Source organism: Coturnix japonica, chromosome 16 (assembly GCF_054131305.1).
Source record: "Coturnix japonica strain WE chromosome 16, WE-NBRP24, whole genome shotgun sequence".
Classification (NCBI taxonomy): Eukaryota; Metazoa; Chordata; class Aves; order Galliformes; family Phasianidae; genus Coturnix; species Coturnix japonica.
The window spans coordinates 1,665,405-1,680,867 of NC_140678.1; the positions used below are offsets into that span (position 1 = coordinate 1,665,405).

The following is a 15,463-nucleotide window of genomic DNA, read 5'->3' on the forward strand; positions in this document are numbered from 1 at the left end:
CTGCAGGGCTGATCGCCAGAGCGATTAGGACGCAAAGCAGCTTAATTTGGAAGTGTTTATCAAGCAGCCTTCTGTCACCTCTGCTTCAAATCAAATTAGGGTGGAGCACCGGGGCTCTCCTGCTGGCATCCCACCTCCATCCATCCACCCCTGGGCTGTGTTGGACCTTCCCATCCCAATGCAAAGCCATGATGCTCTCCAGTTGTACCCTGTGTTCTGAAGGCTTCAGGTCAAGCTCAGTGTGGCTGAATTCCTTCTATCCACCCCGAGAGCTCGGAGCAGTTGTTGTCTATCAGCTCTTCTGTGCCACAGAAAAACGTAAAGGATAAAAAAACCCCACGACTGTCTGACAGCTACATCTTATTCTATTAGTACGTTTTAATTAGAACACGAGCAAGAAATGCGTTATGAATATTCATGCCCAGGGTTATTAAAATGCACAATTAATCTGCGCGCTTTTTAATAACTGTATTAATGGAGAGAAGGAGGCGCAGCTCCTGTTTTCCACTTGTTTTCCGAATTGTCAAGCGTGCCCCAACCCGCTTTTGCTGCAGAAATGAAGCAGCTGCATGCAACGTGTGTGGGTGTCTGAGCACCCCACACTTGGGGGGTGAGCACTGCAGAGCTATGGGGCTGTGCTGTGCCCCATTGCAGCCGTGCAATGGATTCATGTTGTTTTGTTCTTGTCACGGTGCTGGGTGTTTCTTTTTGCACAGAGCAGGTGGGTGCTGGTTGAGAAGCACCTGCTTTTGGCTGACCTTTGGGATGCTCGTGGATGCAGCAGAGGGTTTTTGCTGCCAAATTGTAGCTCCTTGCTGATAGGAGGGGAGGGAAGAGCAGCCTGGTGATGAGCGTGGGGCAGCTTCCTGCACCTGAATTCTCCCAACAGCTGCAGGCTGCAGTGGGGCATTCTACACTCACGTTCTGGTTATGGGGTGAGACCTTCTACCAGCCCCACTCTGGCTATGGGGCAGCTGTTGGGGTCTTTCAGACCCCTGTGCTGTCCGTGAGCTGTGTGCTCTGTTTGCTGGCTGGGAAGCAAGGCAAAAGCCTCTCTGTGTTAATCATAGAATGGATTGGTTTGGAAGGGACCCTAAAGATTATTAGGTTCCCACATCCCTGACACAGGAAAGGCCACCAGCCTCCAGATCTAGTACTTATCCAGCCAGCCCAGGGCTCCATCAACTTGAACCCCTCCATGGATGGGGCATCTACAGCCTTTCTGGGCAGCTGTATCTCGCTGTAAAGAACATCCCTCCCATCTAAACCTTCCCTCCTTGAGCTTAAAGCCATTCCGCTTTGTCCTATTGCTGTCTACCCATGTAAAAAGTGGATTTCCCCAATACATCAAGGTGATAAAGGGACTTTGGAGAGGTCCCCAGCGCCCAGAGGCACCTGAGCCCCTCAGGCTCAGCTTAGGGCAGCAGGATGCTGCTCATCCCCTTCCTTGGGACACCCTAAATGGGAATATTCCATTTTCTTTTTATAGGATCTTCAGGCAAGAAATTAACGGTGAGTTTCCAGGTACCCAAAGTCATTCAGGGCCCCATTGGTGGGGATGGTGGGTTGCTGCCATGCAAGCTTGGCACTGTCCTCGTGTCCCCAGCATGTGAGAGCCAAGCAAAGGGAAGGAGCAGCTCTGCTTCCTGATCTCCACTGGTGTTTGCGGGGTATGCAGATGAATTGCTTTAGAAAAACACATTAGCAAAGCAAAAGTTTATTCTAGGAAGTAGGAGGTGGGAGAATTGGCAGTAATTCTCCCTAGTATCCAAGGTATTATTAGAGGCTTATCCCTGCTCTGCACAGTAATCACATTGGAAATTTTTGATTAGAAAACAAAATCTAAATGAGAAGTATGAATATTCATTAGGTGTGGAGATTAATATGCATAATTATGCAAATTAGACAGCAATTAAACACCAATTCTCTGGGGAAATGATTAACACAAAGGCACAGAAATAGAAGGATGTAATTTGAAAGAAGTTTCTGGTTAAATGAACAGTAAGGGGAGCGGAGGAGACAAATACCCGCCGTGTTTGCCATAATAATCAGCTCTGCTAAAATGAAATGGGAGCCTGCCCACCCCGGCTGCACCCCATGGACCCCCCCAAACTCCACAGCTCTTGGGGTCAGTGGAGCCCCAATGGAGCGGATGGAGGGCTGTGGGATCCTCTGGTCATGGGGATGGGGCTCAGGGCATGAGCTCACACCTTGCTGAGGCTTTGCAGCCCAAGGTGCAGCCTGAGAGGAGCTGGCAGCAGATGAAAGGAAAGCAGTTCCTACCACGAGAGCGCTGCAAAAGCCTCCTCTTGGTTCGCTGCCATTATGGACTGAACCAACGTGATGAGAGAGAGGGGCTTTAGGAGGGCTGGAAACAACACAGGTGAGAGCGTGCTGTGCTCAGCCCAGTGGTGCCATCCCTCTTCACCTGCAGGAACACAGCAGCTTCAAGCAAAAATAGCCACAAAACCACTATGAGCCCCAGTAACGTGCCCTCAGCCTATTGAGGCTGTTGGATGTTGAAGCACTGAGCACCAGGCAGATCTTTGCACACTGTTCCCACAAGCAAAAATCAGCAGCGGGGTGGAGGCAGTCGGTTCTTGGTTTGCAATGGTCTCGGAATGAAGCAGAGTTACTGTGTTTGTTTCTCCTCTTCCCACTGTGTTTTGAAGCATTTCCAAAGCTGGTGTGGGATTTGCTTTGAAGCTGGTGGGATAAACTCCCAGCAGAGGTGGGAAGGTGGGGATGGAGAGGAGAGGATGATGGGGTCGTGCTGAGTGGAAGTGGTTTATTAATGAAAATATTGTTTTGTTTGTAGAAGGAAGAGTTAATTTTACGAGAACACCTTTGAGGCTTTGCTGATAAAGCAAGAGTAACCTTTGTTCTTCCTGTTTTTCTCTAGGTTTGGATGAAAGACCGGGATCAGGTTCCTGGGGAACGGGAGATCAAAACAGCTCCACGTTTGACCAAGGAAGGGTAAGGATGGAGCACAAACACTGAGCTCAAAGGAAAATAAACGGGGCCTCTGTTGTACCTTTCAGAGCATGCATTTGTGCCCAGGGCAGCCCTGACCCTAGAACTGCCTTTTTTTGCCCCATTTTGGGCCACGTTTCTGTTCTTGGAAGGGGGTCAGCAGGCAGAGGGGAGCCTGTCTCTACTCCAAACCCTCGTGCAGCCCTTCAGTCTGCCTTCTCCCCTCTCCCTGTGCTCAGATTTGGGTATGGGGAGATGCAGGCTTATTACAGTGGGGTGGGAGAGGTCTCCAAATGGAGATGGAGTTGGGGAGCACTGGGAAGGATTCAGCATGAAGCAGCAGAAACTGAACAGCACAGAGCTGGGGCCCGAGGAGGAGAAGAGAGAAAAGACATTAACTTAATTGAAATGGTGTTTTTTTGACAGATGCTCATGTTTTAATGGGTTTGTGTGATTCGTTTTCATGATGGCACCGTTCCCTTCCCTTAGGTCAGTGGTGGAGCAGCTCTGGGTCATTTCTCATTTTTATAGAGTTCCTCTTCCCCTCCGCTCCCCTCAACTCAATGGGTTCTGGGGCTTTTTGCTCCTCACCTGGTGGGCACTGAGTGAGGGCAGAACCCCATCAGGAGCCACCAGCCTGGGGCTATAACACCCTGTGGGTCCCTGCTTTGGTGCTGTGTCCCCTCCAAATGCCCCAGCCTCACTGCCTCACTCCCTGCCACAAGGATGGGATCATTTCTCTGTGTCCTGTTTACAAGGTCCTTTTGATTTTGACCCTTCATGCTGCTCCCTGACAGTGTGGCCTCTCCAAAGCAGGTCTGTGCAGTGCAACTGATGTGTCTCGGAGGCTCACCAGGGCCTTTGGCATCTCCAGGGGGTACCCATCAAGTAGCAGCTTGGGTCTTTTACCCTTCTGTTGCATCAGGCAGCATCTCACCACATCAAATGGAGCACACATAGATACATATCCCACACTCAGCATTTGGCTCAGCATCCCTGATGATCGCTGTCTGTGTTGCTTCAGCAGAGCTATGGTGAAGGCCCCCACTACGGCGAGCACCGGGACCTGCCGTCGCACAACAGCTTGTCTTCATCTCCATTCCTGGGACCTGGACTAGTGGGTGAGTGCCTCCTGCTGCCTGACACTGTGGGCTCAAAGCAGGGTTGATCTAACAGCAACACACACTTCCTGGGAGCGTTTGCACTGGCCAGCATCACTTCTTCCTCCTGCAGACCTGCTGTCTGAGCTGTGGTTAAAGCAGCTGTTGCCAGAGGGTCTCATCAGCACTTAATGTGCACGGCAGCCCCTGTATTTATGGGCACAATTATTTTTCCCTGTTTTACGGTAGCACTCGAGGGCAGTAACAGGTTGATTCTGGCTCTACTGGTGCAGGAAGGGCTGAGTTTGCTCTCAAGGAGCTGCTAATCAGGGTTGGAGAGGCATGGAGAGAGAGGGACAACAGGCACAGCTCATCATTAAGGTCTCATAACAGGCTCATGGGGGCTTTGCCCCACAGCCCTGCTGCCCCAGGCATTGTGCTCCCTGCTCGTGTGGTGGGATCTGGGGAGTCTTGTCTTGTGTTTTGCTCAAGCAGAACCCTCTCTGTCCACCTTCTGTGGCACAAGGGACAACACGCCTCATCGTGCCCATGACAGTGATCCTGTGTACAGCACTTTACCCATCTCCCCTCTCCCTTGGAGGTGGAAGGAGAGATTAAGAGCAGAAAATATCCATCCTGAAGGACTTAGAGAGCTGTAATGGCATTAGGAATTGGGGTTATTGCTCCCCACCTTTTCCCACACAGTGGTGGGTGGAACCCTCTGATTGGAAGCGGGGAAATGAGGAGGGAGCATTGAGTCTGAAACAGAAAATCCCCACTGGGTACAGAAGTTCCTCCTCTGGAGCAGGTTAGAAAGGGGAAGAAGAGCAGGGTGGCACTGGGAAGCTGCTGTCAACACGCTTCCTCCTCCTCCTGCCTGTGTTTGGGGCTCACTTTGAGCTCTGCTACACTTGGTTGCCCTTCACCTTGTGAAGATGGCAGAGCGATTCTGAGCAGCTCCCAACTGCTGCCCCTCTGCAAGGGAGGCGATCCCTTCTTGTTTCCTGCCCCGCAAGGATGTAAGCAAAGCATAAGAAATGTTTCTTCATAGGCCAGGGGAGCCTTGATGTCATGCAGCAGGGTTTGTTGGGGCGTGAGCTGGGGCAGAAACCCTCCCATGCCGGGGGCGAAGGCAGCCCTAAGAGCTTCCAGATGAGAAGGAGCCTGGGGAGGAACGTGGAGCTTTCCCCTTTGATGTGTGCAGGGAGAAGAGGACACGTTTGGCTTCCACTCAAAGCCAGGGCTCCGGGTGCTTGGCAAGCAGCGTGGCTGCCAAGCTGGCTGCTCCCTGGCACGTGGAACTGGAGCCTCTGTGCCCCAATGGGTGACATTGGGTGACATCCTCTAACTGCTATCGAGCACCACGCTTGGCACCAACACCCTGCACTGTCCCCTTGAGTGCTGGCAATGCCCCTGGTTCAAGGCAGAGCACTCTGAGCCACACCACCAAACCAGACAGGAGGGGTGGGGGCCTCCTGCCATTTCAAAGTCACTTTTGTTCCTAAAATTGAATGTGGCTGAAGGAGAAAACACCAACCCCAGGGGCAGGTTCCAAGATAAATACATAGGTTTTGCTTCGCCTCTGTGCTCTTGCGCTGAGAACAGCAGCGTGGAAGAAGACCACAGGTGGGGTTTTCTCTTCCTCTTTACCAAACTGCTGCTGAAAACTTTTTCAAGTGGCAAAAAATCTTCAAGGGAAGATGAGAGGGAAGGAGAGAGAATCAAAGAAAAAAACCCACCCCAGTCTTTTTTGCATAGGATTGCAATAGCAGAGTGGGAGGGAAGTGTGAGCTTTGGAGATGTCACCTCTTTGTCACTCCCTGCTTTCCCAAAAGGTCCCCCTGGGTGGCACGAGGTGCTGGGTGAGGAGGGATTTTTGTGTTTTAAATCACCCATCTTACAAAATCAGTCACTCTTTCATCCATTCCCTTTCAGTCGGGGGGTGGATGGCTGGGGGGGGGGCATTGCTTAAACAGGAGGGAAACTGATAAGCTGTAACAGATTTCTTTCTAGTAATTATTTCTAGTAATTAGCTTCTTTTCAGAGGGGTGTCTCAAATCTTGTAGTGAGCTGTTGTGGGTTTTCTTCTTCCTGGGCAGTACTTTTAATCCTCCTGCAGACAGGGCTGGTTGCTGCTCCTCTGGTCTTTGTTAACATATTCCTTCCTCCCTCCTATTCCAGCCTGGGCTTTGCCTCTCCTTCCTCCCCAGGATGAGCTGTGATGGAGTTAGCAGGGCTGGGGCAGGCAGGGGATGGGAGCTGGGGCTCGGGTGATGCTGGGGGGCACCTGGGTGCCCAGGGGGTGTTGGCTTAATCTATGGGTATGTTGGGTCCCCTTCCCTTGCATGTCTGTCACTGGGGCTTGTCTTGGGGGGAGAAAAGGCAAACCCACAACTCTACTTAACCCTGGATGATGTTGGAGGGGAGGTGCTCGTGCTCATCCCAGTGTCTTCCCCACAAAAAGGAATCCTGATGTAATGATTTATTCCCCAACTTTCCATGCTATCTGTCCACCTGAATGCTGTCAGAATAGCAGGATTCGGTCATTTGGAGGTGACATTTGGGGACATTCCTGTCACATTGCGCTGCTTCCATCCCAGTCTGTGCTCTTTGGTTGGAGCTTCGTCCCATTTCCTGCCCAGAACCTCCAGGCTCTGCCAAACCCCAGAGCCAAGAAATCTGCCATCTCTCCCCATCCCTCAGCATTCACCATCCCTCCCTCTCTGCCATTCCTCCAGCCTCATTTTCCTACCAAACTAAATTTACAGTCTCAGCAGCCGAGATTTTCACCTCTTTCTGCATTATCCCAGTGCAGGATTGAGGGATGCCTCTCCCTCTGAAGTTCCTCCCACCCTCACACCGCTGCTGATCAAAGCATGCAGCAGATTGCTGGTACCAGGCACACTTTGCTTCTGACATGAATCAAACGAGGCACAAAAGAACAAACATCAGATGAAAAGCAGCAGGTTTGGGGAGAGGCACTGAGCAGACTTGACGCTCACAGTTGTCATATGGCTGTTCTGCTTTCCGTGGTGGGTTTGGGATCGGGGTGCCATTGGGTGGGTGGGAGCAGTGATGGGTTTGCAGTGTAGAGGGCTGGGATTGCCCTGGTTTCCCTCTGGTTTGGGAGCAGCCATGATCCTCCCCCCCCCCTCCCCAGTGACACAACCTGCTGAGCTATTTGTGTCACACCACAGCAAATATAGCTGCTAAGCTCTTTTAGAAATTAGGTCATTTAAGAGATCTGTCCTCTGACATCCTGACCTTTGTTTACTTAATGTTTAAGCCTCTGCAGCAAGGCTGTGGCGGGGCCCAGTATGTCTCCCAATTGGGATGGAGAGAGCAGGGCCAGGCTGGACTCACCCCATCCCTTTGGGGCTCTCAGGTTTGGCTGTGCAGCTCCAGGACCGCTCAGAAGATTGGGCTGAACTCACCATCCCTGCATTGAAATCAGTGCTGGGGGCTGCGAACTGAGCAGCCCATCATGTTCCCATCATGGGGGGTGACTTGGGGCAGTTTTCTCCCCACCATCTTCAGCTGCTCCCCAAGAGCTCTCAGCAGGGTTTGTAGCCCCAGTGTCGCCCTGGTGCATTAGCCTGTATCTGAGGGCTTTAGGTTAAGCAGATTGGCCAAATCCTCCCCTGCCGGTTTTGCTCGTTGCAGCAGCCTGGAGGCAGGATGCCATCACCCCATTTTAGAGAAGGGGTTTTTGGGGTGGCCCCATCACCACCAGCTGCATCCGTGTGAGTTCCCATCACTGGGATGGGGTTGTCCTGCTGCTGGTCACAGCCTTTTGGTCACCATCTCCAGTTCCCCAGCAGCACCACTCATAGGCTGTTGCTTTATGATGACCAGGAGTCCCAACCCCCCCACCCCCAGCACCCATGGGTGCTGCACGCCAGGCACACACTTCACCCCATAGAGGTGACTGTGAGGACCTCAGGATGGAAACATTTCATCATACGTGTTGTGTTTCTTTGTGCTTTTTTCCCCCTTGACAGCAGTGTTCTCAGCACTGTGTGGGTGCTGGGCATCAATAGATGGCATCATGGGGTGCAGGTGGGAGCGGGTAGCACAGGGCCATGGGGACCCTGCAGGATGGGGCCAAAGTGAGCAGCAAGGGAACTTTCCCATTGAATTCATTGTCCTTTGGAAAGTTGAACACCCAGTAAATGAAAAAGGAGCAGGAAATAATCCACGAGGGGTGGGAGCTGAGCCTGACCAAGATGGAGCGTCCCATTGTATGGGAAGCACATGCAGCCTCCTCCTTCCCTCCTGGCTCTGAGTTCTCTCTGCTTCTGCCAAACTCGGAGCTTTTTTTTATTATTATTTAATATGTCTGGAGGTTTGTGTTGTGTTGGGTGGGTGTTTTTTTTGTGTGTGTGTCTGTGTGTGCTGCTCTGGCCTCCAACTGCCAGTTTCCATGGCCACGAGCACTTCCCCGGTTTGGGGTTTTGCTGTTTGTGGACCGAGCCCTGCCTCTCGCACACTTAAAGGCGCTGCTGTGCTCTCATAGAGAGCTGTTCCCTGCTGCTCGCAGGCACAGGGAGCTGCTGCAGAGACGGGGAGGGATGGGTGCAGGGTTCTGCTTCCCCATCACACAAAGCGTCTTTTCTGTTTCTTCTCCACCGTAGGGAAGAGCGGTGAAAGAGCCTCGTACTCCACGTTTGGAAGAGACGCCGGGATGCCAGGACTGAGCCAGGTAAGGGTAGAACACGGTGAGGTTTATTTGCTGTATGAGAGCCCAGGGGTGAGCACTGTGCTGGCAGCTCCGGGCACGAGGTCCTGCAAAGCTCAGAAGGGGCTGCACAGTGCCTGGTGTGTGCTGGGGGCTCAGGGGACGAGCTGACAGAGCTGGGATTGGGGTCAGGGGTTCCGCATCCCACTGCCAACCTTGGCACCGCTGCTCTCTCTGCTCCCATCCCATGCCCGGCACCTCCATCTCTACCACCTCCATCCATCAGCCCATGGCTGCAAACAAAAGGGAGCAAAACGCCTCCTTGGCCAGCGCCCCATTGCTTGCCAAAGGGAAGAGCTGTGCCGCATTTGCTGCGCTGCTGTGCCATCATTTTGCTGGAGGTCAGGCAGTGTTTGGGTCTGTGGCCATTCAGAACCTGTGGCTGATGCTCATCCCTGCAGTCAAGATTGAGGTGGGGGTGGGCACACAGCTCAAGGCTTGGGGAACAGAGCACAGCGTTCTGGAGGGGCACAGCCCTCCCTCAGCTGGACAGCTTTGCTTTTCTCCATGTCCACACACACATATTACGTGTTTTAATTTTATACAAATTTGTCATAATTTCCTCTTCTCTGAACTGAGGATGTTTCCTTTGCTGAAACAGCTGTGCTGGCTGCCCGTGCCAGAGTGGATTTAATTTACCACTGAAGCTGCTAAAATAAAAACGGGACAGATGCCAAGCCAGGCTTTTTAATGTGATGGTTTTGCTGGGGTTTTGTGGAGGGGGGGGGTCTGGGGGGATAGATATAAGGTAACAGACATGGGGTGGGCAAATGGGGGCTGCAGGCACATGGGGCCGGGTGGGGTAGTGGTGTGGGATGGAAGCATTTGATGTGGGGGGACACCAAGCCCTCTCATCACAGTGCTGTCTGCAGTTGTTGCTGCTGGCTTCCATTCTGGGGTTGGGGGGGACTAAGGGGGGATGTTTGACCTGTTTGGATGTTATTGTCCCCAAAACGCTTTTCTTCCTCCCCACAACGCCCTCATTGAGGCAGATTTATGGCTGCCTGCTCACTGAGCAACCTTGGGAGGTGTCCCCAGGGTGAGGGATAGGGCAGAAATTGCCCCTTTCTTGGGGATTTACCCCCAAACCTCAGTGCCCCCAGGGTTACCTGCCCACCACCATCCCCTCCCATTCAGCTCCTGCTCCGTTCAGCCACGCTGGAGCGTTGAGCACGGAGGTAACATGACCAGTGGAACAGATTGCAGGAATGTCACCAGCTGTGAACACACAGCTCCTCTTTCCCTCCCCGACCCCTTTTTGGTGGAGGCCGTGCTTTAAGAGCGGAGCATTTTTCTTCCCAGCGTCTCAAAAGCTTGAAGCCCTCCTTTCTTTCAGCTCAGCCCCTGAAGATGCTTCAAAGGGAGCTTTTGTGGCTCAGAGGCCCTTTGCCATCCTTGTGAATTCCCTATAAAGGCACAGAGCTCGGTCCCAGGGCCAGCAGTGGGGCTGGGCTGGTTGCTGTCTCCCTGTGCTTCCCAGCGCCCCAAGGTCAGCTCGGATAAACACAGGGGAGGAGTTTTCCTCATTTCAGAAAGAGGGATTTCACTTTTCCATGATAAAACATAAAAGAAAAGCAGCCAAAGTGAAGGCGTTGCAGCTCTGCAGTGTGTCTGGCTGGTGCCATGGACTGGGATCGTGGCCGTGGCCTTATGGGCAGGGAAGGACTCAGGTGGGATCACTGGTGGTGTCACCTCTCTCATCTCTTGCAGCTGAGATCAAATGGGTTCAGGGCACAGCAGAGGGGCACCAGCACCTGCTGAGTGCATCCCTGGGCATCAGGGAGAACGCATGGCATGAAACCCCTCATCTTATTGCACACATCCCCCCCTCAGCCCCTATTGATTTTTCCTCCTGGTCCCCGGACTCGTTGCTTTTCCCCTGGCTGCTCTCTGTAGAAGGCAGCTCTGTTCTCCCCAAGGGAGCTCAATGCTTTTCCAGTATCCTCACCCAGAGCTTTCTCCCTTTCCTTGTTTGCAGACCGGTTTCCTGCCCAGCGAAATGGGAATCGCCAGTCCGAGCACGCTTTCCCCCACAGGAGTGAAGGGGGGGTCTCAGTATTTTTCTTACCCCAACAATCCTCGCAGGAGAGGTGCTGAGAGCAGCATAGGTACGTTGATATTGTGACATTGCTTTGGTTCGGCTGGGTGACCGCAGGGCGAGTCCCATTGCTGCTGCTGCTGCTGCTGTGGGCTCATCTGGGTGCACATCTGGCATCTGCTTGTTTTATTGGTTGGTTGGTTTAATATATCCCCCCCATTCCAAAGGGAAAAAGAAAAAAAAAAAGCCTAAAAAGTGGGAATTTGGACTCTCAGTCATTTGGAATTTCCTCTTTTCCGGTAAATGTCAGGTTGGGTTACAGATGCAGATGGCTTGAGGTTCTTCTATAAACACCTCAAGCCGCATCACACGTCAGTGGTCGTTCCTGGAAAACCTGGGGCTGCTTTGAGGTGGCTGTGGGGGCTGCTGGTCCCCATTGGGGCTCTGTAATGTAACAGCACTGGGGCTGCCCCCCACAACTCCACACCCAGCACCAGGAGCAGCAGTTTGTGTTGGCATCCACCTGGACATGGGGCACTTTGCAGGGTAAGGCTGGGTGTGAATCCTGCTTTCGAATGACAAAACCCAGTTGACCAGAATCTGGGGGTTTCGTCATAGTTCCACCCCACACCCCCCAACCAGAACCTCTCTGTCTCTATTTTGGGCTTTCCCCAACAAACGAAACCAGAAGTGACCCGGTGCTGTGTGTTCCTTCCAGTGCCTTTCAGACAAAGACATTCATTTCGGTCCTGCCACGTTCACACAGCGCTGCTCTGCACTGCCAGCCTGGGGAATGATTTCTTTTTGCCTCGGTTCATCCTATGATGAATCTCCCCTGTCTCCTGCACTGCACCTCGGTGGGGCTTTCCTTAAGCATGGGCTAAAAAACATCTTCTAGGATGCAACCCTCAATACAGTTAAGGGTTATGTATGGGGTGGGGAGCAGGGAGGCTCTTCCTCGTTCCCATTACTGACCCTCCTTTGGCCACGGGACATTTGGGGTCTGGTGTGTTCTGCCCTTCTGTTTAGCTGGAGTTTGTTTTCCCCCCTGCTGACTCCCTTTCAAACAATCCCATCCTCTCATCTTCTCTCCCAAGCAGATGGACAGCCCAAAAAGGTTCGGAAGGTGCCTCCTGGACTCCCCTCCTCGGTGAGTGCTTGGGGCCCCTATTTTAACCCCCACCTCCAGCCATACAGAGAGAGAAGGGCTTCCCCCACCCCTCCCCACACAGGAGATAGAGGGAAGCACTGCAGGCTGGGGTCACAAACACAGACAGGAGGGGTCCTGCCCTCACCCCTCCACCCCCATCGCTTTGAGGTTACATCACAGTGCCCCATTGCAGTGGAATATTCAACACGGTCAGATTTCAGTGCAGGAGGAAAGCAAAGCAGCCATGAGGCACGCAGGCAGCTGGGGGCTGCTCCAGGTGTGTGCACTGCCCGTGCTGCTTTATAGGAAAGCCGAGCAGGCTGCAGGAATCTGTTAGCCATGCTCCTACGGCTGTTGGAGGGGAATGAACTGAACAATGGCTTTGTGGCTCGGAGTAATGGGATCTGCAGGAAGGGAGGAGGGGGTGCAGAGTTGTCTGGCTGTGCTGTGTGCCCAAAGGACCTGAGGGATGTAGCACTGCACCCTGTGCTGCCGGGGGGACCCAATGTACTGTAGGGAGCTCAGCTCGAAGGAAAGAGATTCTGCTTTCATAGGGATAAACCTTGCTGCCCATGTGAAATTCAGAGCTCCCAAAGCCTGGCTGCCGTGTAGGGAAAGCATTGCTCTGACAAATGGCCCTTTGTTGGCCTCAGATTTCAAAGGTGCTGGGGAGCTCCCTGTCATGCTGGTGCTGCTCAGAGGGCCCCGATGCCCCCCCAGGAGTCACTCGGTGTTTGCTGACCCCATGCACATGTCAGCACCAACACCTGCAGCCCAGCTATTCCAGCTCTGATCCCACCCCATAGACAGTGGGGTTCTGTGCCACGCATGCTTTGCATCCAGCTTTACACACCCCAACTTTTAATGGCTTCCACTCCCCACCCTCCCCAAACAGCCCCTTCCCAGCAGTGACCTCAGCTTTGCATTCTGCTATTGAACTTCCACGCTGAGGGGGGGGAGAAATCCACACCTAAGTGGTATGGGGAGGAGGAGGGGGGTGATGGGGGGTTGGGACAAACGGCAGCAGATCAAAGGCTCTTTGCGGCCCCGCTCCGTGTTATCGCTGGAGCTCGTGCAAAACAAACAGGTTCCAAAACCTCTCCTTCAAAATAAAGTGCTTGGATGCGCAGTTTCCGAAGCTGCTTCGGAAACAACGGAATAAGGGAACATGGAGGGTCATGGGCACAGAGTGGGGACCCCGATGGGGGTGGATGGATGGAGAGAGGTGGGATGTTGGGAATGGAGCTGGGCTGCATCCATTGGGGTCGATGCTCATCCTCTATGGGTTGGCTGCGTGCTCAGCTCTCAGTGTGTTGCAGTCCCACCCCACTTGGTGCATTTAAACCAGAAAAACAGAGGGGGGGGGTGAGGAGAACTAAAAAAGGGGGGGGAAAAGCAATAATAATAACACACAACCAACAACCACGCAGCTATAAATCCCTTCAGCTCACAGCTCCAGGGCTCTGTACACGGCCCCCGGCCGGCCCTCGCTGTGCTGGCAGTTCCAACTGGAGGAAATGACCTCACCTGGAGGTCCCCGAGGCCGACGCCGGGGTTTGGGGCCGGGGGGGGGGTGGGTTGGGGTGGGTTGTGCAGGGGGGTTTGGCGCTGATTTACCGCTTCCTGCAGCGCTTGGCCAACGCTGGGACGGCTCTCACCACCATCCCCAGGCTTTGGGGGGGGGCTCTCACCACCATCCCCAGGCTTTGGGGGGGGGCTCTCACCACCATCCCCAGGCTTTGGGGGGGGGGCTCTCACCACCATCCCCAGGCTTTGGGTGGGGGGCTCTCACCACCATCCTTATGCTTTCAGGGGGGTGGAGGGGATCCCACAGCAACTTGTAGGGCTTGGAGCGCTGCATTGGGGATATAGGATCGAAGCCCTAACGGTTTGCAGCCCCTCTTCTTCCTTCCCCCTCCGTTCTCTTCCCCTCCTTGGCTCTTTGGATGCATTAAATGGATGCGGGGGCCCCAGCTCAGCCCCCCCTTCTCCTTTCCCCCCCCTCCCTGCAGCCACGCAGCTGCCTCGTATGCTGGCCGGGCGCCAAGCCCTGGCAGATGGCGCGGGGCCCATTAGACGTGCTTCATTCGATTCCCCCCCGTCCCAGCTCCCGCTATTTAATCAAATTAGAGGAAAAGTCAATTTGCTGGATTCTCAATTCTTCGCAGCCCTCCTCCTCCTCCTCCTCCTTCTTCTTCTCCTTCTCCCTTTTCCTTGCTCTCCCCAACCCCGTGCTGCCCATCGACCCCTCATGCACAGAAAGCAGATTTGGGGGTGGGGGTTGGGGTTGGGTTTGAGCAAAGGCTGGAGGGCAGCTGCCAGCACCCGTCAGGTTTTCCCCTTCCCTCTATTTCCCTTCTTTCCCCTCTCGTTGCCACCAATGTTGGCCAGTTGCTTCCAGCTCTGATGTAGGGCAGAGTCTATCCTTCCCCCCCCCCCCCCCCCACCCCCTCCAAGGAGCCCCATACCCACATAGGGGCTGAAGGGGCTGATGGCTGTGTGTATAGAGATGAGTATGGGGGGGAAAGCACATGGCATAGGGGGAAGCAGGAGGAGAGAAGCAGCTCTGAGAAGCAGGAACTGGGGGCACAAAGGGAAAAAGAAGCTTTTCTTTTTTTCCATCCATTCCCCCAACCTCCAAGAAAGAAAAAGAAAGAAGAAATTCTCAGCATTGTGAGCAATAAGAGGAATAGAGACTGGTTTTCTCTGCCCTCTCTGGTGTGGGGGTGGGTTGGGGGTGGGCACAGAGCACCCACTCCCATCCTATCCAAGCTCTGTGCTGTACCAGGAGCTTTCCAGGAGCCCCAGCGCCCTCCTCTGCTTTCAGGGGCATCGAAACCAACCAAAATCAAAATGAAATGGTGGTTTCGGAATGAACGGTCGGGGTGGATGAAAATAGGCTGTAGGAAAGGTTCTCACGTAGATTTCGAGCTGCGTTTCGGTTTCTTTGCGCATTAAATTCCTGCGTTCAGAAATGGGAACCGCCTCCCAGTGGTGCCCTAAAAGGGCTCCATGGGATGCATTTGGGAAAGCTGATGTTCTCTTTTGCATCACGGAGCCAAGCAGAGCTGCTGAAGGCTGGCAGTGCTTTGTGCCGTCCTGCACAAGGGGCTGCCTCCCACCCCCCCACACACACACACCTCTTATTTACAATGGTTTGCAGCTGACCCCATGTGTGAGCACACGGAATGGGGCTGATGCACTGCTGGGGGGCTTTGGGGTCCCTATGAGGGCTGTGGTTTGGGGTTGTGCTGCTGTTGGAGTAGCATGATTGAAGCACACTGCAGTGCAATGGAGCTGCACCTTGCAGGTTCACCGGCAGACACAGTTGGGATGCAGTGATGAGGTCCCCTGGGTTTGCTGTCCCCACCACCCCTGACCCATCCTATGCCCTTGGGTGCGGGTTTTGCATGCAGAAATGATGGGGTTTGTGGTTGCTCATAAAAAGCTATAACCACAGAAAC

The 15,463-nt window shown here is 53.6% G+C and overlaps 1 protein-coding gene across 50 annotated transcripts in view; it reads left to right on the forward strand.

Annotated features, from left to right (window-relative positions):
• Positions 1 to 15,463, forward strand: part of TCF3 (transcription factor 3) — a 53,900-nt gene that overhangs the window by 25,373 nt on the left and 13,064 nt on the right. For 16 of the 50 annotated variants that reach the window (XR_001559704.3, XR_001559705.3, XM_015886498.3 and 13 more), the window contains 5 exons: positions 2,903 to 2,976; positions 3,998 to 4,094; positions 8,708 to 8,775; positions 10,790 to 10,919; positions 11,947 to 11,999. Coding sequence is in view for 46 of the 50 variants with exons in the window: in XM_015886498.3 (XP_015741984.1) it covers positions 2,903 to 2,976; positions 3,998 to 4,094; positions 8,708 to 8,775; positions 10,790 to 10,919; positions 11,947 to 11,999 (422 nt within the window). In the remaining 4 variants the exon portion in view is untranslated. The remainder of the gene's footprint in view (positions 1 to 2,902; positions 2,977 to 3,997; positions 4,095 to 8,707; positions 8,776 to 10,789; positions 10,920 to 11,946; positions 12,000 to 15,463) is intronic. The other 34 variants (XR_014935016.1, XR_014935018.1, XM_015886499.3 and 31 more) reach the window with 3 other exon arrangements.